A 26,472-nucleotide genomic window follows, 5' to 3' on the forward strand; every position below is an offset into this window, starting at 1 on the left:
CTTGTAAATGCTTCTATGCTTTACGTTACATGCCAGTCCAATTGACGTCAGTGGGATTACAAGCATTCATAAATGCAAGCAGGAGATATAAGGGTCATGCAATGGAAATGACTGGATTGTCTAGTACTTGGTTTTATAGCAATACCTAGACTTCCAAAAGATGCAGTAAAAATTTTATTTAGTCATGAGAAGTTAATCATGTACACGTTATTGAGATTCATTTAGCAAAAGAAATCCTCAGGATTTTTTTCAGATTTGATTGATTGAACATAATCTTTTCTTTTTTTTTCCAGAAATTTGGTATCCAAAATCTTAGTGAAATGATATCATGGTAGATATGTATTTTAGTAAAATCTATGGTTTCCACTTTCCTGGAAGTGTAATGCTCACAATTAAATGAAATTTTCTATTATTATCTATTCTCATTTGCTTTCAGAGTAATTGTAGACCTACAGGTCAGTACTGCAAATTTCTGTGGGTTCTGGCAGTTTGAGAAGGAGAGTTGTGGTGAGGAATGTACTGCAGGGAGAAGTTTATTTCCTATATACCTTTTGTTGTTTGTTTGTTTTCTTCTAATGTTGCTTTTTTTTCCTGTGTCAGGCTGCTCTAGAGAGCTGGTACTGCTTGAAGAATTTTGACTACTTGCAAGCTTCTTGTTCACTTTTTGCTCCCTCTGCAGACACAGAAATATTGGGAGTTTTAACAACATAAGGTGGAGAGGAACTGTTTAAACTGGTACTTAAGAATAAAGAGGATCTCAGCTAAAGAAAATTCCTATATTAATGAATGAATGAAGCAGGGAGTTCTTATTAAATCATGAAAAACAATAGCACATCTGGAAGCATGGAAAAAAAACTGATTATAGTAACTTGTAATAATGATGAATTAGTTTTGCTGAAGGGAAAAAAAAGATCTAATAGTACAAGGCTTTTGACTGTCACAGTTCCTGAGAAAGTTGTTTTTTTGGTTGTGAACAGTACCGCATTCAGTTGTGTCTTTCTAAATTGAAATCACCAGTTTTAACTTTTTAAACTGTTGAAAATAAGACAGTAGAAGCCACTGAGATCCCAGGGATTTCCTTTTATTTTTCTTATTACAACAGAATCACATAATGGCCAGGGTTGGAAGGGACTTCAAGGATCATGAATCTCCAACCCCCCTGCCACATGCAGGGCCCCCAACCTCCCCATTTAATACTAGACCAGGCTGCCCAGCGCCCCATCCAACCTGGCCTTGAACATCTCCAGGGATGGGGCATCCACAGCCTCTCTGGACTGCCTGTTCCAGCACCTCACCACTCTCTCTGTAAAGAATTTCCCCCTGGCATCCAACCTAAATCTCCCCTCCCTCAACTTAAAACCATTTTCCCTTGTCCTGCAGTTATCAACCCTTTCAGATGGAGGACTCCCCTCCTGTTTGTAGGCTCCCTTCAGGTATTGAAAGGCTGCAATGAGGTCACCCCGCAGCCTTCTTTTCTCCAGGCTGAAAATGCACAGCTCCCTCAGCCTGTTTTCATAGGGGAGGTGCTCTAGTCCCCCGATCATCTTCGTGGCCCTCCTCTGGACCCTCTCCAACAACTCCCTGTCTTTTTTTTTGTACTGCGGGCTCCACACTTGGATGCAGTATTCCAGATGGGGCCTCACAAGGGCAGAGTAGAGGGGGACAATTACCTCCCCGTCCCTGCTGGCCACCCCTCTTCTGATAGAGCCCAACAACTGTTTTTTAACACCCAAACAACGTACAAGGTTTTTCCTGAGCAGCATTGAGTAGAACAGTGTCCTCCTATGTATGGATGCAGACCTGTCTGTTACGGTAGGCTGAGCATTATTGCAAGGCACTTTGTATATTGCCAAAAGAAGTTAGACTTACACAAAAGCTTGGGTTATCAGTTTGGTTTCACTTGTGATTATCCATATATTCACACATGCACGTGCACATTTTACAACATACAGCATACCACGCCACCAGCATCCTCTGCTGATGTTGTGGTCTATTATAATAAAATAGGAAGCATTACTTTTGGAGCAGCCTTTATAATTGTGGTTTTGGGAGAAGTGTTTGTGATCTCTCTTTTTGATTCTTACGTAAACCAGTTTGGAACTAAATAAGTCTGTATACAAAATAGGTAAAACCTTAATTCATTTTTGTAGGTATGGAAGAGTGAATTATGTTCTGGCTCGAAGACTTGAACTCCTGCGAGAAGTTGGGCGATTGCAAGAGAGTCTTGGTGTTCCAGGAGATGTTTCTTACACTTGTGAAACAGCTGGCCACTTTTTCTTATACCAAGTAAGGACTGAAATACTTTACAGAGACTGTATGACCTCAGTGTGTTATGAAATACACTATGAAAATTAGAGAATTTTTCAGAATCAGGTCTCAAAAAAACCCATTTTCTTTAGTGGTTCAAAATATAAGATGTCTAAAGCCCTCTTTATTATTTATTTAGATTGCTTTTGTTTTAATTTAATATTGTTTTAATTCCTGACTCATATTAATTATAAGACTAACACGCTTTATTACTACTGGCAAGATTTCAAACCTGGATTTTTCCCTTCAATTATGAAAATCTGTGGAGTGCTTTGTATTTTGGACAAATATTACAGCTGCTACTTTCTGCTCCTAAAGAAAGCTTTTGTGTTTGAAATCAGATGCATAGTCTACAGAACAATGATTTTTCTGTATATTGTCTACCCCTCATTTCTGTTTGATGTAGACACAGAGTCATCTTAAGCAAGTAATGTGGCTTATGCAGACTTGTAGAGTGGTACTTAGGAACAAATCTCCACACCATATATGTTTTGAGAGAAGTTACCTTGGGTTAGCAGTAGCATGGTTCCAAACATTAAAGGAGTTGGTGTGTACTAGGATAGAAGCACTGATCAAGTTCATCTTCTGTTTTAATTTCCTCCTGAAGGAATCCATTTTAGTATTTAAACAGAAATATTTTAAGTACAGATAATTAGGAAAATATGAAGATGGAAGATAATGTGAGAGAAACAGCCTCATGGACACCAAGGTCAGTGAATAAAGAGGGAAAGGAGAAGAAATTCCAGGTGCCAAAGCAGAAGTTCCTCTGGAGCTCTGGAGAAGAGGACCATGGTGAAGCAGTTTTTATCTTAACAACCTATGGAGAACTACAGTAGAGCAGATCTCCACGCTGCACCCTGTGGAGAAGCACATTCTGCAGCAAGTGGATGTGTCTTCAGGGAAGCTGGAGCCTATAGAGAGTCTATGATGGAGCAGGCTCCTGGCAAGAAGTCTTTATCTGAAGGACTGTACTCTGTGGGAAGGGTGTATACTGGAACAGTTCTTTATGAGGAGTGTGGAGGAGGTAGAATAGCTGGGAATGAAAGAGTAAAGCCTCAAACATCCTACTTTGTGTCAAGATTAAGTGCTAGTTTAGACATGTGTTCTGTGGTTAAAAGTTACTTAAGAGAATTGATTTAATAAAAATAACCATTTTAACTAGGTATACAAGATGACACATATCCTGTGACTTCATTATAAAAAAACACATCTGTATGATACTTTTGTTTGCCATAGGTAATGTCTCGTTGGGAAGAATATATCAGCAAAGTGAAAGTTAAAGGTGGAAAATTACCAGATGTTACAGATGTGTCCAGTTTCTTTCCCTTTCATAAGTATTTTGCAAATGCTCCTCAACCAATTTTCAGAGGCAGATCCTATGAAGAAGATATGGAGATTGCTGAAGGGTGTTTTAGACATCTAAAGAAAATCTTCACTCAGCTTGAGGTAAGACCTGTATCTGTTAAAGGTTAATAATTCTGGTAAATCCTAAAGAAACTTCACAAAGTTCTAAAATTCTTATTTGTCCTAAATCCTAGAAGTAGTATATACCTCTAGGCAACTTCTTTAGCTTGAAAGGCGTCCTGGTGAGCATTTCTCCCTTCAAGTAATTTAGACATACTTTGCAATAGGGACAAGAGTCTAATCTGTTTTATTTTGAGCTTAGGAAGCACCCATTTTATGTGCATTTTGTAAGTTTGTATATAAATTTTCTCTCAATTCAATTATTTTTTCTATCACAGGAATTCAGAGCATTTGAACTTCTCCGCAGTGGCCTGGATAGATCTAAATACCTGTTGGTGAAAGAGGCAAAAATCATTGCTATGACTTGTACCCATGCCGCTCTGAAACGACACGACCTGGTTGAATTAGGCTTCAAAGTAATTATATTTGTAATAGTAACACTAATCATGTTTTTTAGATTTTTGTTGTTGTTTATGATGTTGTCACTTCCTCTCCTTCCCCCTCCTAGGCCACCTTATTCAGACCTTTCATCTGTCCTAGATCTAAGTGACTGGATTATTTTGAGTTGCGTGTTTTTACCAGTATGTTTCTAATAGTAATTTTTTGAAGAAAACTCTTACTAACAGAATCAGAAGTTAAAGATGGTAACATTTTAAGTTGCACATATTGAAATGCTTGAAAGTGCATGCATATTTAAAAAAAAAAAAAAAAAAAAAGTTTTGTCATATTAGGTGAACTGCCATTATATGACTGGGTAATAAAAGAAAGGATGAACTGGGAAAGACACTTTCGTTACAGCATTGCTTACTTTACAAAGGAGCAGTTTGAGAAGAGCTGTGTTACAGCGCTGGTTTTGCTCTGCACTGAGATTCATTTACTGCAGATTTCTGACAAAAATTGACAGATGCCCTCATCTCTTTCAGTGTTTTTCTCCTATAATGCACTGGATCACAGAAGTGCAACTTTTCACTGCAAGTTGGTTTCACACCAAGTTGGTTTGCCTCACTGCAGAAAGCTTTTCCCTTGAGGATGAATTATGGCGTATGGAAAGAGTATAATGTAGTTCAGATGCAGGTTGTTTCTAGATCTGAGGACTGATTGGTATGGATAGGTTTGCTGTTTATGTAATAAGATTTCACCCCCTGAAACTGATTTTAGTCTATTGGCGTTTTGCTTATAGAGTAAAATCCTGCTGTGTAACTGTCCTACTGAAGAAAAACAAACAAACAAACAGAACTTTTAATTCCCCAGTTAAGCAACTGATGCTCCCTTTTGGTAGATTGAATAACAGTGTTAACTTGTATTATTTGACTGATGGACTTCTGTATACTTTTTCTTTCTCAGTATGACAACATCTTAATGGAAGAGTCTGCACAGATTCTGGAAATAGAAACCTTTATACCTCTCCTGTTACAGGTTAGACTTATATTATAAAACATGCTGCAAAAAAATGAAAATTGAAAGTCCATGTTCTTGAATAATATAGAATATTAAAAGGAAAGTGTCTTGTGTGGAAGGTAACATAGAACTGGTATTTCCTGTTTTGCCGACACGAAGAACTTTCACGTTTTTCTTCATTAGTTGTGTATCCTGTGTTTTACCCTGAGTGTCTGTGACTGTCAGGGTTTCACTTTGAAAATGTGAAGAAATGTGAGTGAACTAGTACCTTGGTTTGTCATTCTTTTACTTTTATTCTTTGCCATTTCATAGCTGTTGTTAAATCTTTAATAATTTTATCAGTTTTTTAAATTGGCAATTATTGTGAAATAACTGTTTTAACTGCTTCCCAAGAGCATAATGCCTATATAATTGCTCTCTATCATCTCATCTGCCAGTTTTGTTTGGCCAGTTGTAGTTAAAACTGAGAGATTAAGTGGATGTCTGTTACCTACAACTTTCAGGAAAACTAGAGCCTGGTAGAAATTAGGTATTTTAACTGATGTTACAACACTGCCGCAGGTGGGAGGGGAGGAATAGAAACTGGTTCTTTTCTGTCTACTTTTGACCAATAATTAAGCGACTTTTATCTGGCTGCATTGGTAAATGTCTAGCTTGGAATCATCTATAGCTTGTATTTTTCAAACCTAGAATTGGTAGATAAAGTAATGTACATGTGATACAGTTGAATGAAAGTCTTATCCCCTATCTTTGTGATGGTAAGGGATTGTTGTAATAGAGCAGCTAATGCTGCTACAGTTGCAGTTGAGTGTCCAGAGATGTGTGGATGCTTGTTTCCTGGAGACTTTCAAGGCAAGGCTGGATCAGGTTCTGGGCAACCTGACCTAGCTATGGATGTCCCTGTTTGTTGGAACGGAGTTGGAAAGGGACCTTTGTACAACTCTGGGTATTCTTTGATTAATAAGTATCTTTCCCTAAAAGCATTTACTCTGATTGTACCAAACTCATTGTGTTTAGTGAGCCTATCTTTGAATTTGTTGTGCCTCAGGTGAAGATTGCTGGTCCAGTTCTGGGTTTGCTTTTAGTGACCTCAGCTTGAGATGCATCACTTCCTTCTTTTAAGAGCTGTAGGCCTTCAGGAAGAAGAAAGCTGTGCTTCTTGCACATCTGTGGCTTAAATGACTTTCAAGTTTTAAATCAGCTTTCTAGTATTTTCTGTATCTCAAATTGTCATGAAATAAAATTTCACCATTGGTAGTAAAGTGTGGATTCTCTCCGGAACTGTTTAGCTGCTAAGCAGAAAATAAAAGTGGGAAATTAGTGAAACTAAGAGCCTAAGTTGTTCATTTGATTCTTACTCTAGTGGATTCTGAAAAATACAGAGTCTGTGTTTGCTCATTTTCTAAAAGTGACTTTCCTTTCTGGAAGTTTTGTTTGAAGGTGGTGGTTTTCATTGAAAATGAACAATCTAAATTCTTCTAGAAAACCATATCCAAAGAATTTTAACAGAATCTCCATTAAAGATTTCTATATTTTAATTACAGCTCATAATTTTTCACATAGCTCCTTAACAATAGAGTATCAAATACAGTTAGAAGGAGTTAATTCATTATAAACCTAGTGTACAAGACAATGTACATGTCCAAGAATCATGCTGCTGGTAAAGCCCATGCTTTCCCAGCTCAGTTGATATCTTTCTTCAGTTTGGGAAACATCAGTGTTGCATTTTATCACCTTTTTGTTGTGGTAAAGGCTACCACGTTTTGATAACTCAGAGCAAATAGGCAACTAATTAATTAACGCATAGATTTTAAGTGGCCTGAACTCTGAGCAGGATCATAGATTTCTGTTATTTTGGGAGTGTCTGGAGAGAAAACAAATTCAATGAGGCTTCTTGCAAATACAAGGAGATTTTTTTTTTTTTTTTTTTTTTTTTTTTTTTGCTTAGTTAGGTGCTTCTAACTGCCTGAAGGGAATATAGGCATAAGTTATAGTTTAGGTGACTTCTAATGGAAGCTGGTCTTTAGATATTTAGGCTATTTAAATCTGTCTGAAGACCAGTGTAACAGTTACTCTAGGATGTTGTTTTTGCCTTTTCTCAGTCCTGAATTGAATGCTGCTAAGGTGCTGTGTAACAAATTATTAAATCCTGCATGGCTCTTCCTGTGGTTTTTGTAGATCATAGAATCATTAAGTGGCTTATGTTGGAAGGGACCTCAAGGATCATCAAGCTCTAACCCCCCTGCCCCAGGCAGGGCCGCCAACCTCCATATCTAACACTAGACCAGGCTGGCCAAGGCCCCATCCAACTTGGCCTTGAACACCTCCAGGGATGTGGCATCCACAGCCTCCCATTCCAGCACCTCACTTACCTTTCGTAAAGAACTTCCCCCTGATATCCAACCTAAATCTTTCCTCCTTCAGCTTTAGAACTTTTTCTTCTTGTCCTGCCATTATCTTCTCTTGTAATGAGTTGATTCTCCTCCTGTTTGTAGGCTTGCTTTAGGTACTGGAATGCTGCAATGACATCACCTTGTAGCCTTCTCTTCTCTAGCTGAGAAGCTCCTTCAGGCTGTCTTTGTAAGAAGGGTGCTCCAGGCCTCTAGTCATCTTTGTAGCCCTAATCTGAACCCTCTTCCCTGTGTTGGGGCCTCAAAACAGGTTACAGTACTACAGACGGGGCCTCACAAGGGCAGAGAGGGGATATCACCTTCCTGACCCAGCTGGCCATCCCTTTTCTGATGCAGACTGGAATATAGTTGGCTTTCTGGGCTGCAGTCACATGCTGCTGGCTCATGTTAAGTTTTTTATCTACCAGGACCGCTAATTGCATCTCAGCAAGTGCAACCAAAGTGCGCTTGCTTTGTTGAACCTTGTTAGGTTCACATGGGCCCAGCTTTCAAGTTTATCAATGTCTCTCTAGATGACATCCCTTCCTTCTGCTGTATCTGCTGCACCACTCAGATTGATGTCTCGTGTTCTTTGTCACTGATAAACATGTTAAAGAATACTAGTCCCAGAACAGGCCCCTGTAGGGGACAGTATTCATGACTGACGTCCACCTGGACATAAAACCATTGACCATACCCCTCTGACTGTGTCCTTACAACCAATTCCTTATCCACTTAATAGTCCACCCTTCAAATCCGTATCTCTCCAATCTTCATCCAGAGATGAAGATGTGGTGGGGGACCATGTCAATGGCCTTGCAGAAGTCCAAGTAGGTGTCATCAGTTGCATTCGTTTTGTCCATCAATGCCATCACTCCATCATAGAAGGACAGAAAATTATTTGGAGAGCTCTTTGCTCTCTGAGTTTGAAACTACTGATAAGAGCAAATTATTCTTGTTACTTGAACTTCTCCAAACCAGTAACTTTTTTTTTTTTTTTTTTTTTTTTTTTAGAATAAGAAATGTTTCTATTAGCAATTGAAAATAATTTTCATCCTTTTACTTTCTTACTAGGGTATCTTTTGTCATGATGAGGTGGACAGAGTTCAGTTTTCCTTCCTTGCACCCTTGTTAGAGAGGGCTTCAGAGCTCTTCAAGTGTCAAGAGAAGGAACTTCAGGCTCTCTCAAGTAGTTCTCCTGTGGGAAAGTATTAGATATGAACTGTAGAGCTGGCAGGCAGAAATCTTCAGGATTCTAATTCTTGGGTAGTGCATCCCACATGCCTGTTTATTTTATGTTTATCTGTTAGAATGATCCTTCATTCATTCTATCAGTACGTAATGTAGGCGTGCAAAGGATCAAGAATGACTGGGAAAGATATATTTAACATATTGAAGAGTTTTCAGAAGATGGAGGATTCCAGAGGTAAATTGGAGAAACGTGCAAACTCAAAAACACTTGAAAAGTAGGAAATAGAAACTGGAAAGAATGTAGTAGTTGTCTTTAAACAGTTTCAACTCAGTGTAGTTTAAGAGCAAATGCTGAAATAGCCTTTGCCCTATGAGACAACCACTTGACTGTTCATGTGTTTTAATTGAATGCCTTGATTATATTGTAGTACTTACAGTTGTTTTAATTGATTTTAGAACCCTCAGGATGGATTCAGTCGTTTGAAGCGGTGGATTATGATTGGTGACCATCACCAGTTGCCACCAGTCATTAAGAACATGGCTTTTCAAAAATACTCCAACATGGAGCAGTCCCTCTTCACACGGTTTGTTCGTGTTGGAGTGCCAACTGTTGATTTGGATGCACAAGGAAGAGCAAGAGCAAGGTGAGTGAAATAAAACTGCATGTCTCTCTAGTGCCAGGTTAAGAATTGGAAAAGCAAACTTACAGTATTGGAAACTTTGGGTTGTTAAGACAGGAGTCTGTGCAAAGTGAAGATTTAGCTGTTTTGTGCCATTGATTTCAGCTTAGACTAGGAGGCAAGTTAGCACAAACAAAGTTTGTGGTAGCTGCATCATTTGAAGAACGCTGCCAAAATCCTTTCTGAAAGCTTTACAATTAAAATGTTCGTGTCTTTGTTCTCAATTTGAAAAATGGAGTATACTGTGGTTCTTTCAGCAGTTTTTTGAGTTTTCTGCGAACTGGACAAAAACCAAAAACTAAAATAGTAATAGCAATAATAATAAAATGTTGAGTGTTGAGTTCAAAAACCCATGTTAACTGCTTGTGTGTTTTTCGGGCAGTTTATGTAACCTCTACAACTGGCGTTATAAAAATCTGGGTAATCTACCTCACGTGCAGCTTATGCCAGAGTTCAGAACAGCCAATGCTGGGTTTTTATACGACTTCCAACTTATAAATGTAGAAGACTTCAATGGTGTGGGAGAGTCTGAACCCAATCCTTATTTCTATCAGGTAAGAGAAATACTGAATGTATACTTTATTTTATCTAGATATGTTTTTTTGAATCTGCAATGAATCAAAATTCTGTAAGCTGATAGTTATGTTCTCAGATTTTTGGTTGTGTATATACATGATTTATTTTCTCCTTGTAATCAATTTGAATGTTGAAAAGGATGATAATTTGTTATGCCCTTTTGCTCCAAGTGAATGATTCTTCTTGCTATCTCCATTTGCTCAAAGTCATTGGGGGAGAGAGATTTGGTATGTAATTAATTATGAAACATTTTGGCCTATGGCAAAGATGTTTAGTTCTGCTGTATTGTCACAACAGTGAAATAAATGGTAGAATTCTACTGTATAAAATATCAAAGTTTGCTCTGTGGTGCATACTTGAGTTTGAGGAGTCAGTGTTTTGATTTAATCTGTATATAAAGATCTGTATATTCTAAAAATCTGTATATTTTATAAAACTGCATTCATAAAATAATGAAACCTTCCAACAACCAGAAGAATGATCTGGGACTATTATTTTAATTGTAGAGAGAAAAAGAAAAAAAGAGTTGAAAGAAGTTTAATTATTTTAGTTCAATTCTTGCTTTTAGCATACTGAAGAGTGATTAATTGCAACTTTTTTTTTTTTTTTTTGAGCCTTATTAAATTAGCACTAAGCAAGTGCTCTTTTTTCATTTCTCTGTTTCTAAATCCTTCAATTTTAAATACTAATATCTCTACACTGTCAACTTTTTATACTTAACAAATTATGGTTCCACAGTTTTAAATAAGAGATGAGGTTTTGTGTGTATTGGCACTTGTTGAGTTCTGCAATGCTGTAATAGGATGACATTCCTTTGGACAGACAGCTCTAGGTATAGAAATACATTCAGGTGTGAATATTTCAGACACTGAACATTTTAAATTTTTGAAACAAGTAAATATTAATATATTTTATGGCTAATGAATATTTAGATTTTAACAAGTAAAACAGTACTTCTTGTAGATACTAGAAAGCATCAATGAATGCCTATCAAACTTACAAGTAAATAACTTTCTTTTTCTCTTTCCTTTCAGAATCTTGGTGAAGCAGAATATGTTGTGGCACTTTTCATGTATATGTGCCTGCTTGGTTATCCTGCAGACAGGATAAGTATCCTGACAACGTACAACGGACAGAAACATCTGATCCGAGATGTCATTAACCAGCGTTGTGGAAATAACCCATTGATTGGACGGCCAAACAAGGTGACTTAAAAAATATATTGGGCATTGAAGTGGTTCTGTTTTTTCATGATTATCATATTATAGAAGTGATTAAATACATTGCCTACTTTTTATGCAAGTATTCATTGACTAATGTATACATATAGCATGTATTTATCAACATACATTCTATTTCACAGAGTCATATCATCTTGTTTGCATGTTTGAAACTAGTCGTACAAAGAAACTGTGAAATCAGTCAAATTTGATATGTCGTGGACTATATGAGACATAAAAATTCTTTTCTTTGTCATATATTTTGTCCTCCTTTTAAAAAATAAATATATTCACCTAGAGTGGATATGGTTTGGATTTGGTAAAATGCATAATGAAGAATATTATAAAACATACAGAAATGTATTTACATAAGTCTGGTGTCTACAGGTTAAAATATGGTGTTACAGAATTTGATCGTTTTCCACAAACTTTTGGTATTATCTTGCCAGAGTTATGTCTGAATTAAGTAAAAATAAGAAGTGGTACGTAGAGTCCCAGCTTCTCCCAGGAAGAGTAGGTTGATGTTTTTTAGTTAAAGGTGCATTAAATCAGAATCAAATATTTTCGTCTGTCTTCCCATTTACTACAATCTGAATCAGAAGTTTGTGCTAAAATTTTGATGTCAGGCTGTAGTTAAAATGGCAAAGATTTAACCTATGGTGGTTTTTGTTTTGTTTTTGTTCTCTAGGTAACAACTGTGGACAGATTTCAAGGTCAACAAAATGATTATATTCTCCTTTCATTAGTGCGTACCAAAGCTGTAGGCCACCTTAGGTATGTAGAAAGGAACTCTTGCATAGTTGCTAAAGTATACGTTTTCCACATCAGAAAGATGTTTGATACATTGCACAAAGTTTCAACTATTTCAGTACATAGCGGAACTGAAGTTTAATGCTGTGCGTTGGAAGAAGTTTAGACCTGGTTTATTTTTACAACACTGCTTCTCTCTTCGCAACCACTTTATTTTTTTACTCTATATTACTATACTATATTCTACATACTATACTAGTATTCTATAAGAAGTTTATGTTATTGCAGGTAGTCTTGAATAGTAGGTAGTTGAATAGGTAGTCTTGGATAGTTACTCCTGAATTCGAATTTTAATTTAGTAGATTAAGAGGAATGTAATTAATGCTTGTTGAATAAATGCAGGCTTAAACTTTCTATAAATGAACTTTTCTATAAATCAGCTTTATTTGTTTTGTATCAGAAGTGTTTGGACACTTTGTAAGTTGTGTTATTTGTAGTCTAAAATGTTTGCACTTCAGCTTTGGAGTAAGGTGGAGTAAGACTTGTCTATTTAGGAGTAGTAAGATGATATCAGAACCTATGTTTTCTTATTCAGGGATTCAGAAAGGCTATTGTGATTTGTTCCCAATGTAAAATATAACTGTTTTTCTAGGCTTCAGAGATAAAGGGTAATTTCAATATAATTAACAATATAGTAAGCCTTTTTATATGAAGGTTCTAGGATTTTAGTAGTTATTGTAGCAGTATGTAGAAGAAAAATTTAAGACAAGAGTGTTTAAGATTACTTCATGTTTTCTTAAAAGAAGCATGCTGAAGTCTTAATTCATGTTTTATTGAAACAATGGAATCAGTGAAAAAGTATATGATTAATTTGGCTGTTTTGTTTTTAATTTTTTCTTTCTTTTTTCTTTTTTTTTTTTTTTTTTTTTTTCTTTTAAGAGATGTCCGACGATTAGTCGTTGCCATGTCAAGAGCCAGGCTTGGGCTTTATATCTTTGCAAGAGTATCGCTCTTTCAGAACTGTTTTGAGCTAACTCCAGCTTTCAGCCAACTCACAGCTAGACCACTTCACCTCCATATAATTCCCACAGAATGTTTTCCAGCAGCAAGACAGGTAGGAACAACTGCTATGAATGTCAGTGGTATGCTTTTTGCCTGTCTTTTTTGAGAGGGCTACAAGACATGGAACTGCAGTGTCTTTGCTTTTAAACCACTACTTGGATAATTATATCCCTAGAGTTGACTTAGATCGTTTTACACTAGCTGCTTTTCACTGATTTTTCAACAGAACTAATTTACCACTGTAACTGGTCAGTTTTGTCTACTTATTTGTAAGTTCTGCCTGTGAAAGTGATGCTGTATTTTTATTTCAGGATAAATAAGTAAGGTTTTGCAGTGTGTTATGTATTTTTTCTTATTATAGAGCAAAATGTCATTTCTCAAAAAGAAAGTACAAAGCTAGTTTCTTTTTATTAAAGGTTAAATAGCATTCAGCTGAGCAATTCAGTGTAACAGAAGCGTTGCTGAACTAGATGCCTAAGTAAAAAATTTAATACTGCACTAGATCTTTAGCACTTAATCACAAGACTCGCAATGAATAGGATGCTAAACAAACAAGAAATGGACGGAGCATACCTGCTTTGCTACCTGGAGTTTGGAGACGGGTACTTGCATGAATCCAAAACTCCATTAGAAGTCTTTACCTGTTCTAAAGTCCTGTTAACAAGTTTGGAAGAAAGCCCTTTGTTTGAAACTGCTGCATTCTACAGCAAAGAACAGTGTGAGTGTAGGCAAGGAGAAGCTGAGCTTTGGTAGTCATTGACACTAATCTGAGCTGAAACTAGTTAAATTTTAGTTAAATCATCCTTGAATCCAAAATATACTTTACAGATTAAGTGTTGGAACCCAGCCTGTCCTTTTTAAATTGAATTTCTTCATTGGACTTCAGGATCATGATAAATAACGGTTGCCAAAAAGTGCAAGACCTGTATTTCTTGCCTTTTGAAAGAATTTTGCTAGTTCTTTCTTAGAAAGCATTTTTTAAAATTTCTTCAGTGTGTTTCCTAATACAATAAAATAATTCTTTGAATAATGGTTGTGTTTGCTTGCTGAATTTCTACATTTTGTATTTCTTTAGAATGGGGAACCACCGACTCACCAAATACATGTTATCAAGAATATGCCTCAAATGGCTAACTTTGTTTACAACATGTATATGCACATGATACAGAGTACACGCCATTACCAACAGGTAAGGACCTTCTAACTATTCAAAGGTATGCATACAAAATAAGCCTTATTTTGGTAACAGGAAGTGCTGTTGTGGTTTGAGATTGTTACTGTTACATTTAAAATTCAAGAAGGCTTTAAAGCTGAGAGGGAGAATATTGAAATCTCTAAAATCTTGCAGTAGCAAGTAACTCAGGATGCAATTTAAGACCCCCTAAATAGATGTTAAAAAATGCTAGACGTGATTCTGTCTGGGTGCAAAAGTTCTTTGTTAATGCCAGGGAACTAGCTTGCCCAGTGTTTAATTGAAGTAAACTTGTGCGTTATATTTCAGTAAATGCTGCCTGGTGGAATAGTGTTTTGTAATAGATACTTTCTTGACATGGCTGCAGCCTACAGAGTTTTAGAATTTCCTTGCCTTCAAACCATTTTAATCGAGTTAGCTCACTGCATTATTCAGTCTGGTTAGCAGCTGTAGTACTTGTGTGTGCAAGTCTGGAAGAATATTTTTTTTCAGCACTGGTTCAGCACGTCACTTAATAGTACAGTGTAAGAGGTAGTGGTAGATGACTTTCTCACTCTTTATACTTAATTGTATCACTGCTTAATCCCTGGAGCAGAATTCAAAACCCATTATGGATCTTGAGTCCTTATTGTGTATGTAAGCAGAGCTTTAGAACAGTTTAAGTAGTATATAGAGATCTGCTTTTAGTCAGTGTATTTGGATCTGCAGATGGCTAGAGATAGTTGACAGTTAGCATAACCAGAGAGATCTTTAATGCTATTCCTGAACTGGAACACCTTCCATTTAATGTCTGGGTATATCATGTTACTTATAATGTATTCTTACTTAGTATTTATTCCCTTGTTGGTTTTTGCTCTTCTGAAGAATTTCTCAAGGCGGAAAATACTGATGTAAAAGTAATGCCATCTGATTGTGCAGAGAGCATCAGCATGATTCCACTTGTCTGAGAGATCTAGTTTCTGTTCTCTAATGCAAGGTTTATTTGACTCCTTAACTGAATGTGCACCTGAACCTTCGGCTTATAAACAGATATTCTTTTTAGCATCCTAGTCTTATGCTGCTAGCTAAAATTAGTTTAAAAAAAAAAAAAAAAAAAAAAAAAAAAAAAAAAAAAAAAAAACAGGTACCCTGCTGTGGCAATGAATCATACTACTGCAGCAGAAGCCAAAAAATGAAGTTTTCCTTATCCTTTCTGATATTTTTACATCATTGTATTTTTTTTTTTCCATTGGTCTTAACAGTAGTCACAAAGCACAGCATGAATCTAGCTGCATTACAGAAAATCTGAGTTTATCTCATACTTTGAGGTTATATATATATATGAGGTGTATATATATGTAAGAGGTAGTGGTAGATGACTTTCTCACTTTTTATACTTTTCTATACTTTATATATATATATTTGTTGTTTCAAAATCAGAGCTCTTTTAATTATTCATTTTTCCATGAGTAAATGGATTATGGAGATGAGTGTGATAACTTCAAAGTCTGTGAAAAAAATGCTTTTCTTTGCTGGTAGTCACAGTTTTTGCATAGATTGGCCCAATGCTTGTCAGAAACTTGTAATATTAATGTCATCTAATTGAAGATAGGACTTTACTGTAATTAAACACTTAATTTGTCAAGTGAAACCAAGTTGCCTTTAAGCAAAATTTAACTAAACAACCATCCTTGCAGATTTATCAAGCTTCTATTTCATTAAAATATTTTAAGGAAATATCTGTCATGTCATTAGATGATGTCTGGCATAAGTATAAGCATTTCTGTACAGTCTGAGGTTGAATAGCTTCATCATAATCTTCTGCATACTGTATACTTGGTTGGGGTTTTTTTTTTTCCAGGTCTAAAGTAGTTGCCACTGCTATTTGTAATGCTTTCTGCTAGCAAACCAGGTTCTTGGTTGTGCACTTTGCACTAAAATACTTCTACAGAAGTATTATGTGAAAAATATCTAAGCATTACCTAATCTGTTACTGGAGTTTACATTTTTCTACACTTAGAGCTGTGGGTGAAACTTGTATAAATACAGATAATGTACATATAAGACTTTATAAGATATTTCAAGGGGAAATTACTGGAATAAGTTATTAAAGACACTCATAAAAAAGGTAAGTCCAGCTTATCTAGGAGTTTGTAATGGTAATAGGTGAGGTTATGGTAGAAATGAGCTTGTTGCTTCAGCAGCCCTGTAGTCCCATTACTTGAGTGGCTGTTCGGATAATGAAACGTGTTTGATATCCTTGAATTGAAAGTACTGCGTTTTAACACTTGCTTTTCAGGCAAAAAGAATAAGACTCATGTGTGAGCCAAGATGGTTCATTTTATGTGTATAGGAGAAAAATGCCTGCAAATGATTAAGTCTTCTAAATTTTAAGTTCTTAAATTTACCTGATGCAAAGCCCTAAATCTAAAGTGAACAAACAGCTTGAGCTAAAATAGAAATAAATGCCAGAATGATATATTTGTTGTAAAAACTGAAAACTTTTTTTTTTTAATCATCCAGCGTTTATTACCCCCACCTGCCATGATTGAAGAGCCTGAAACTACTCAAACTCAAGAGTCTGAAGCAGAAGTTGAAGTGCAGGGTATTCAGGAAGATGCAGAAGAAAATAAGGTAGAAGAAGAAATGGTAAAGGAAGAATTGAAGGTGTCAGAAGTGGATGAACATCGAACAATGCCAGAACACCCTGGAAGAGACAGTGATAGTGAAGACAGTGAACCTGAGGATGAGAATGAAAAGTGATCCAAGTGATGTTTGTACTCTTACTTATTCTGGAAAACAAATGGGAAAATGCAGTTAGAAATATGATTGCTATTTTTACATTGACTTTTCTTAAATGATTCCATGTGTGATGTAACCTTGTTTTCACTGAATGCTTTCTGGGCAAAAAAGATAATTGGTAGTCATTTCACTGAGTTCTTGTCAGTATCAGTAATGTAATTTGCTTATTCAACTCAAATGATATACATAAGTTTTTTAGTAAAGATACTTTTACACAAATTTGGAATTCTTTTCTTATGCCTTTAATTCAGTTAATGAATTAGCTTTTAAGCTTCACTGATTACCTATATTTAGTATTGATCAGACACTGTAGTTTCTTTAATATTTTGCAGTGGAGAATTTTTTACACGGAACAGTGTTTATATACACTGAGATGATATTGTAGGTTTTGGCTCGAGTTTAGTAAGCTATTTAATTGCAAGTTTGAGAAATGGGAATTACCATGGCACTTTGAAATTTTGAAAGAGTTTTATTGAATTGGGAGTTTAACAAGCTCTCAGAATAAGGTACAGGTACTTGTAGCAACTGTTCCATTGTTGACTGCCACTGCTGTTGCTACTTGATTGTCCCTTACACAAGAAGTAAGGATACAACTTCTAAAACAGCATTATTTTTTTAAGTTAGAATCTTGAAATAAGATCTATTTCATTTTTAAGAGAACAGCAGGATAAAGCCCCATCAGGAAAGCAAATAAAAGGAATTTGGTGAAGGCAGGATTCACAAAACATGTAATATCAATATTAGAGATGTAATGGGTGAGTATGTTTTCTGGAGTGATTTCTAAACATACATCTTTCATAAACTGATTAGTGAAAGCTTTTTCCCTAGCTTATTAAGAATATCTGTCAACTGCAGATTATCCAGTGGTTCAGGAAGGTTTATGAATTCCCAAATTTAATTTTCAAACAAAACAGGAACATCTTTCCTGACAAAAGGAAAATACTTAGTTTTCAAATGTTGCAGTTCTGAAGATTCCAGAAGAATTTCTTCACTAAATTGATCAGAAATGCATTAGCTTACAAGCTTTTATTACCATGTTTGAAGATCTTTATCACAGAATTGCAGGGTTTGAAAGGAATCTCAGGATTGAGTCCAACTTCCCTGCTAAAGCAGATACCCTACAATAGGTTGCACAGACCTAGAGGGATCTTGAATATTTTTTTTAACTTCTTATTCACACAAAAAAGAAAAACTACTCTTTTGACTGAAACTGTGTCATTTCATTACTTGTTCTGAGTGGAAGATGATGTAAATTCTTTGCCATTGGAGAACAAACAGCAATGTGTTTAATATTAGGATGGTAAGCTTTATGTGGTAACATTCATGTGTTCAAGCAGGGCAGAATAATACTGGGCCTTCAAGCAACATGCAACAAGCTCAGCTGATGTCTGTCATCTCTGTTTTCCAAACCATTTTTACAAATATTTTTGAGCCAGGCAATCATTTATTATACTTCAGAATTCTGGGGAAAAAAATTAGTAAAGGATTCTGGAGGGTTGTTGTTTTTTTTTTTTTAAATCTAAAATGGATGGTTTAATTGACAGGGATTCCATCAATACTGCAGGGAAAAAGCAACCAAATCTAGAAGAGACTGTAAAGATGTAGATTTGTATATGGCTTGCAGTGTAATCTTTCTGCTGGTGTATGAGCACACCTAGCCTGTTTAATACTGTGTTCCATGTGCAAGCCTATGTATCTGTTCCCTTCTGACTCATGGGATCCTCTTAGAACAGCCAAGTTATAGTCATCAAATGTGTTGCCCTAACATGGTGAGCGGTGTTGTAAAGGAGCTCGTTGCTGACTAGCATGAAAGCAGAAGCAACTGAATCAAAAGCAATTGCAAAAACATTACAGCCTTAATACATACTTTTCTGAAGGACCAAGCATTGCCTATACTAGAGATGGAAAGTTTTGCTGAGTTGACTTAAGCTGAGCAGGTCATTGCTGCTACTTTCCATGTACTGAACTTTACACTTTTCAGTGATGGAAAGCGTTTTCAAATGTGGGAAGTCGTGTTTACCATGTAGCAGTGGTTAGAAAGTTCTTTGTACTTGTGGAATACAAGATTGGTAAAGTGATGTGGCTTTTTTTTATTTGTAGATGTTCTGCATTTAATTTTTGGTAAAGGATGAATTGTCTTTCACACCGAAATATGTTTAGTTTTGGTGTTTTATTGACTCTTCTTTACAAGAAGGAATTGGTGGGAGAAGTGAAACAGCCTAAAAAACCTACAAGTTTGTCAAGGGGGGAAAGACAATGCAAGCCAGAGGTCTTAACGAGCAGTTTACACTGTGATGACATCCATAAACTTCATTTAAAAAAAAAATAATAATTTTTTTTTCTCCTAGCCTGCTCAGAATTTGCATTAATTCCACAGTATGTGTTGGATAAGGTTCTAACTTTTTCCAAAAGGTAAAAAAGCATCCTGCCACTTCACCTCCTTCTGAGAAAGGGTCTTTGCTGTTTCATCAGACATAAAAGGATATCAGTCTTCAAGGAAGTAGGTATTCAAGGTATCCTGATGAGGTCTAGAAGTTAAGATTGCTGACAGAATGACTTTGCTGACGGAAGAGTCATTTTATTCTTTGAAATCAGACATTAAAAAAAAAAGAAAATGTAGTCGATGTTGTTCATTTTACTGGATAAACAAGACATACAATTCTATTGAAACAAGAATTAGATAACACTCGGAAAGTCATAGAGCAAGCTGACATAAGTAAATGTCCTAGCCAACAAATGAATCACAACCCACAGCAGTCAAGAATCTTTGAATGCCATTAAGACATATGGCAGTGTAGTTTCCTTTGCCAAACATGGTAGTCTGCCTTGCAGAATCAATCAATAGAAAAGGAGGAGTTAGGGGAGTTTTAGAGGCTGTTTACGTGTTTCCTGTTACATGGCTTTTCTGTGTAGTTTTCTTAGAGTCTCAGGATTGATTGGTTAAGTACCTGACGAAAGAAAATCTCTGTGCTGTAGTACTAACACATTTTAAAATAAAGCTATTAAAATCGTGAATTTAAAAATAACTTCCTTAAATGATTTCAACTCAGCATCCTCTGTTAAATCCATTTATTTGCCTAATTTTATGTAGATTCTGAACAAGTACAATTCTCAGCTCTCAGAAATTAAATTCTTCCTTATTCATAGACGTATCTATACAATCATTACCTAAAATGGATGCAAGAGGAAGAATCAATACCTGTAATGCTACTTGCTCTCTGTAAGTACTTGTTTCAGAAAACTAAATGCCAGTATTAGAATGAGAAAATGATCTTTTCCTCCCTCCCATAGTAGATAACAAGGGCAGATTATTTCTCCAGGCCTTGCTCTGGAAGGGCTTTAATCAGCTTAATCTAGCCCATATCAGAGGTCACGTAATATAGTGCTATTGAGAAAAACAGTTGCATTTAATTTAGCTTTCTGCATGATTTTCATTCACCTTGAAAAAAGAAAAATGACAAGGATCTTTGAATCAAGTAATAACATCAATGTAATGCAGAGAAGTCCATTGCTTTACTGTTAATGTCTGGAGAAAAAAAAAAAAAAAAAAGATAAAAGCAAATAAGAGTTACTTTAGCTATGAGTAAGAAACTTTCCAGAGTTCAGGCATTATCTCTTTGCTTGAAAAACAGTATAAGAACAAACAGAGTATGTTTCTGTATGCATGTATAATTAACTTTTAGGAAAATGTAAGCAAAACGTTGAGCTGACTGTTGTCAATTATATAGTTCATCTGTAATGTCACTGAAAAAGTATATACATAGTTATATCTATCTATCTATATAAGCTATATATATGTAGCTACAGTGTATGTTTGCCTAATGAAACATTAGAATTTTGCCATTCCAGTGAATACCATAAAAGAATAAGCTAATGATCCAAATAAGGGTCAGGAATATATCAGTCTTGGCTCTGTTTGTAAGAGATAAAAAGAAGCCGCCTTTATTGCATTTATCAACTGTGAATTCCTAAATTGCCACAGTCCAGTGTAAGAGAAGCCCTGCTACACATCCAGAGACGCTTCAGCATCCTGCTGTGCTAGTCTGACATCTCTTGCATGTCAAGAGCACTTATTTTTAGATGGGACAGTCATTAGGGACATAATGTATTGTAACTACTGTAGAGGAAGTAGTCTAGGGGCAGCAGAAGCGGATTGAGAGAAGCTCAGTACAAAGACACTAAGATTCCGTTTCTGACCTTAATCCACAGCAGTACAGACTTGCCCTATTTTTGGGAGTGATTTTTGGCAGCAGCAATCATGTTCTATTGGGAAATACCATGTTTTCTAAAATGAGAAATTCTGCGTTTTGCATGCTGAGTCAGAGGGGAGAAAGCGCCTTACCAGTAATCCTCTTTAGCTTGAGGGCTCATGTGAGAGCACTGAAACAAGGAAAAAGAAAAGCCCAAGAGTAGAGGAGTTGTCTTACTGTTTGTCATGGCTTGTGCTGGGATAGGGTTAGTTTTCTCTCTAGATGTTCATATGAAGTTGTGTTAAGTATCTGTGATGAAAAGAATGGTGATAACACACCGGTGATTTTAGTTGTTGGAAAGCGGTGCTTACACAGTCAAGGACTTTTCTACTTCTGTTTTCATAGACTCTGTTTTTCAACTCTCTTGATCTCTAACATACTATGAATAAATGTTGTTCCTACATACATAGATACTTCAGTGATGGGGCTGTTGTCCTGGATTGCTCCTTGCTCCTGTGGTGTTCACCTCCTAGCTCTATTTCATTGCAGAGCTCATTTTGATCTCTGCAATGAAATGAGACACAAAGGACTGCTGCTGGTTCTGACTCATTTTGCTTGGTTCTTGATCCTATGCACAGTCGCCTCCTGCAACACCAAGCTGTAATGCATATCCTTATAGAAGGATAGAACTTAGAAGAACTTAGCAAACGTGGGTTTAAATGCTCCAGATGAATTCAGTGGAATACACATGAGATCTTGTGTATAGGTTTGTCCTGCAAATTCAAAATTCAAATTAAAAAAAAAAAAAAAAAAACCTCTATTTGGATTTGTTTTACTGTATTTAGTAATGATGTCTTACAGTGTTCCAAGATAAGTATAATGGAATGAAAAGCCAGTGTAAGTTATTGTTGATGATCCTGTACAGTGTTGGAGAAGGTTTAAGAGAGCAACCTGTCTGAATTCCACCAACAGAGGTAAGTACTAGAGGAGAGCATGTTGCATCCAAACTCATGAGGAACCGAGTCAAGAATTTTCGTATTATTTTCCTAGGCCATAGCTAGAAGCGCTCAGGTTATTTGTATACAAATATAACTATCTGGGTATGGGATGTCTCAAATGCTGATTTCAGGGTCCAGTTTGTAGCTATTTCATCTGCTTCAAAAGAATTACAAGACTACAGTAATTCCATGAGAGTACTGGAGGGACTCAATGCTAAAAGCACAGCAAGAATCCTGGGATCTCCATTAGTGCATTCATTTGTTATGGATACCCTTAGGCTATCATCAAATAACTTCCCTTGTGGCACCTGTCTCCCCTTCAGGCTGCCTTTCTCCTATAAGAAGGTAGAGAACAAACTACTGCTCATAACTTCTTATGCTCATTCAAGAAAAAAGCTGGCTTTCTCAAGTCAGCCAGTTAAGTATTAAGCAGGAATCTTCCCTCTGCTCTTCATCATCTGGCATGAGTACATGATCACAGCCTACTGGTCACTGGACCTTTTTCTTTCTACTCAGTAACTTTTAGCTGTTTAGAGTTGAAGGGAAAGACACATCCCGATACTGTATGCCTGTGAAAGATGTAATAAAGTCACTGTCCATGTAAGTAGAAATATGTATTAAGATAATCTGCCTAAACTGCCAAGCTGCTGGTAACCTATTGTTGCTGCCCAGTTCTGAATTTAGGCCACATACATCAACATCTCCCATAAAACCTGACAGGGTTAGGTGGGAGCAAAGTCTCAAAAGCCTTTTTTTTTCTTTTCTTTCCCCCCAGGTCCAGCTCTACACTGCATAGATAAGAACAGACTAAGAAAATGCAGTGTATGATGCAGCATTCTTTTCAAATCAGCTATGTTGGAGACATAAACAACTAGAATGATCTTTTGGTAACTCTAAGAAAAATCTTGAATATATTCATAGTGTTTCTATTAAATTTTGTGGGCTATTTAGATACTAAAATCTGCTCAGAATAGGAAAGTCATTCAATAGAACAACACAGACTGTATTTTCCTTTCTTTGTCTGGCTTGAAGCCAGATTTAGAACGGCTTGGATACATTAGCACCTGAGATGTCTGGAGACAGTTTTAATTAGCTGTTTACCTAGTTGGTTTATGAAAGATGATAGGACATTGAGCACTAATTCTCAAGATTATTTCAGTGATTACGTGGTCACAGTGAAGATTTGCCTGTTAAGTTTTCTACTGGGAGAGAAATAAAGCTTTACGGCAAAATTAAGCACTTGCGTATCAAAGATGAGATTGAAGATGGTAATACTAGTGTTTGGCTATGTCCTGGGCAATTTCTTTACTTGAATTTGCTCTTCAGTTTAAGTTCTCTGGCTGTTTAAAGCTTCAGCTGGCCTACCTGCGTGTTAAAACTGGGAACCACAGGGCACTGATACAGTTACATATTTAACCTTTTTCAGTTACATTTCCAACGGTCATAGCGGTGCTGGCAGCAGGTGGTGCTGAAGGGAGCAGAGGTTAAGAGACTAAGCAGAAAAAGTGTGCACGTTTCCATCTGTGTGAGCAGAGGATCTACACCAGGTGAGGAGGCAGCCGGGTTGGCCTTGGTGAAGCAGAATTGTCTGCTTTGAGGAGGTGGCTGATGTGCAGCCCCGAGGACCTGCCCTGCTCCTCTATGGGCTTTGCACAGCAAATTCACCCAAGTGGCAAGCAGTGTAAGAAGTGAGAGGGAAGGACATTGGTAGGAGTACCTGAATTTGTGGAAGATGTTTTGTCATTTTTAGCATTGTTCTCCACTGTATTCCGTGTAAGATAGAAGACACTGGTCGAAGCCGTGTCAGTTACCAGAGGCTGGTCAAGTTCAAGCGGGGAAAAGGGCTTTTGTCAAACAATGTGCTCGTATTGATTTTCTGCTTTAGTGAATGCCTGGAAGAGAAAATCTGATCATTCAATGAACCATAGTTATGATTTAAAGGTAAGGCTGTTATCTGTATTTTTCTGGTTTTGCTGTTAATTAATACTATGCTTTTCAGTACAATATCATGAAGCAACATAAATTCAGCAACTAAACATATGCCATCCTGTCCTGTGTCTTGCTGTTGTCACAGTAAGCATGAAATATTAGTATGAAATTAGTCGATGAGCAGCTCTGTCTACCTACGGTTATCTTATTCAAGAGCACATTATTTCTGGTCCTATTTTATCCTTTCTGATTATATTTTAATGTTTTTGAAACAAAACATTGCTAAGTAAATTGTTTTGGTTACTTCTCATGACATTGCTTACTCTTTCACAGTTTGAAAGCACTGCTTGTTGCTGTACTCATTTATTTGATAAGCATCTGAATTAGAGCAAGCTTTCCAACTCAGTAATACTCTACCCCTGCAGAGTGATCGCTCACTAGGCAGATAATAACACTTTTCACTACCCTGACTTGTGGTTATATTCACTTTATCACCTACATATATATGGGTGGTTAGCAATCCTCTTATAAGCACAGGTAGTAAATGCTTATTGTAAAAGAATTTACATAGTATATAAACAGTTTATATTTTTAAAAATGATTACAAGTAAAACCAGGAGAAATGGCCCAATGTTTTAGTTATAGTCAATTTATCTTTTTCATTGCCTTTTTTTTGTTCTTGATTTATCCAGCTTCTTCACATCTCACAAGGCTAGCTGGAAATGCTAAGTTGTATTATGGACTGCACTGCATTTTTAAATGTATAACTAAACCTGTATTTTCCCAGACAGCTGAAAAACTGAACAATGCAAAGACAAAGTGCTCTGACAGCTCACAACACTTCTCAGACGTTGGGGGAGATAATTATTAATAATCTTGTTGGATAACAGGTTTGATGAATCCATTAAAAAATAATAAAAAACAAAACAAAAAAAAAAAAAAAAAAAAAAAAAAAAAAAACCAAACAGATAGTCTTAGAGCTTAGCAAATAAAAATGAACAGGACCAGATGATATGAAAAAATTAAGCTGGTTTCATTGGTGTGCAACCTGTTTCATATTAAGCCATAGAATTAGCAGTAGGAAGTGTACTCCCTTGGTTGCCTTTCAACAACCTGCAAAGTTCAACAACTTTATAGGCTAGCCATTTTCTAGACTTAATGATTATCTAATATATTATGTTCTCAACTTCAATTGAGTTTTTTAATTGATAGCCACATTTTCTATTAAAAAAAAACATTGCAGCTTGTAGAGCTATTTAAGTATTTGCATCCAAGTCATTCTTACATAGAAGACTACTTATTGAAAGAAATCTGATATTTTCCTTACCTCATTAGGATGTTTCCCAGGAGGTGTACATGACCTGGTTTTTGATACGTTATACTTCTGTTAAATGTAAGAAATGGCTGGAAATATCTGTTTTCCTCCCTCAAAATAAGATCTCCCGAACAAAATAGAGTAGTTGATTTCTATCTAGACATTTCTATATACATTTGCAATCAATCAAAGTTTACCTTTTATATATATATATTTTATTTTTTTTATGTCACTAGGTTTCAGATGATGAACTGCAATTGCATAATATGGGGATCCTTTTGGCTCATTGTGCTGCTGTTTCTTGGCTGGCCCATAAGCATAGCCTTGTGTGCCCTCCATGGATTCCTTTCTCCTCTTGCTACTTTAATAGGACTGGATGAATTAAGTGAAGTACTACTGAAGGGCGCATGTCTGGGGAGGCAGTGTGCTCAGAATGTGCGTAATGGCAAGCCCCTCTGTTAAGCACTGAAGACAGCCCTGCCTAAAACAAGCATTTATCTGTATGCTACAAGATTTCAAAATTTACTCTGTGAATCTTACATTTTTTGCAGTTCTAAATAATTTATTATTTTTTTAAAAGTTTTTCAGTATGTATATTTCTCTTGTGGATGTCTGGAAACTTTAACAATTCAAAAGTTTGTCACTGAGAATTTACAATACAAGTTGCAGCTGTTGTTTTGAAGATGGGTAATGGCACTGCCCATGGAGAAGGTGGCTAAGTATCTGTTGCAAGATTTGAGCTGAGTGTCAAAACCTGCTTAAATGGTTGAAAATACTGCCAAGGGGTTAATGGGTCTGACTATAACATTTGAAAAGGATGGATTCTGAACTGGAAATTTATTTTTGTGAATATTTTATTCTACAGTGCACATTATTTGATAGTAAGAGATGTGAAATTCTGGTGTCTCTATATATCTTTTCATTTTTACCTGTTTCCATTCTTTCTTACTATCTTTCCTTTAAAAAAGACCTTAGTGATCTTTTGTTCTATGATCTCACTTTGTATTAATCTGTGAACAGCAGTTTTTC

General features: G+C 36.2%; 1 protein-coding gene across 1 annotated transcript in view; it reads left to right on the plus strand.

Moving 5' to 3' along the window:
* The window catches only part of AQR (aquarius intron-binding spliceosomal factor), a 47,929-nt gene extending 28,303 nt beyond the window's left edge, over positions 1-19,626 (plus strand). Inside the window, exons 25-35 of the mRNA XM_048947823.1 lie at positions 2,151-2,286; positions 3,544-3,753; positions 4,050-4,187; positions 5,116-5,187; positions 9,207-9,394; positions 9,813-9,984; positions 11,041-11,211; positions 11,915-12,000; positions 12,916-13,090; positions 14,114-14,227; positions 16,733-19,626. Of these exons, the coding sequence (XP_048803780.1) occupies positions 2,151-2,286; positions 3,544-3,753; positions 4,050-4,187; positions 5,116-5,187; positions 9,207-9,394; positions 9,813-9,984; positions 11,041-11,211; positions 11,915-12,000; positions 12,916-13,090; positions 14,114-14,227; positions 16,733-16,972 (1,702 nt within the window). The 3' untranslated portion in view covers positions 16,973-19,626. The remainder of the gene's footprint in view (positions 1-2,150; positions 2,287-3,543; positions 3,754-4,049; positions 4,188-5,115; positions 5,188-9,206; positions 9,395-9,812; positions 9,985-11,040; positions 11,212-11,914; positions 12,001-12,915; positions 13,091-14,113; positions 14,228-16,732) is intronic.
* The last annotated feature ends 6,846 nt before the right edge of the window (positions 19,627-26,472 follow it).

This window comes from Lagopus muta, chromosome 6 (assembly GCF_023343835.1).
Source record: "Lagopus muta isolate bLagMut1 chromosome 6, bLagMut1 primary, whole genome shotgun sequence".
NCBI lineage: Eukaryota > Metazoa > Chordata > Aves > Galliformes > Phasianidae > Lagopus > Lagopus muta.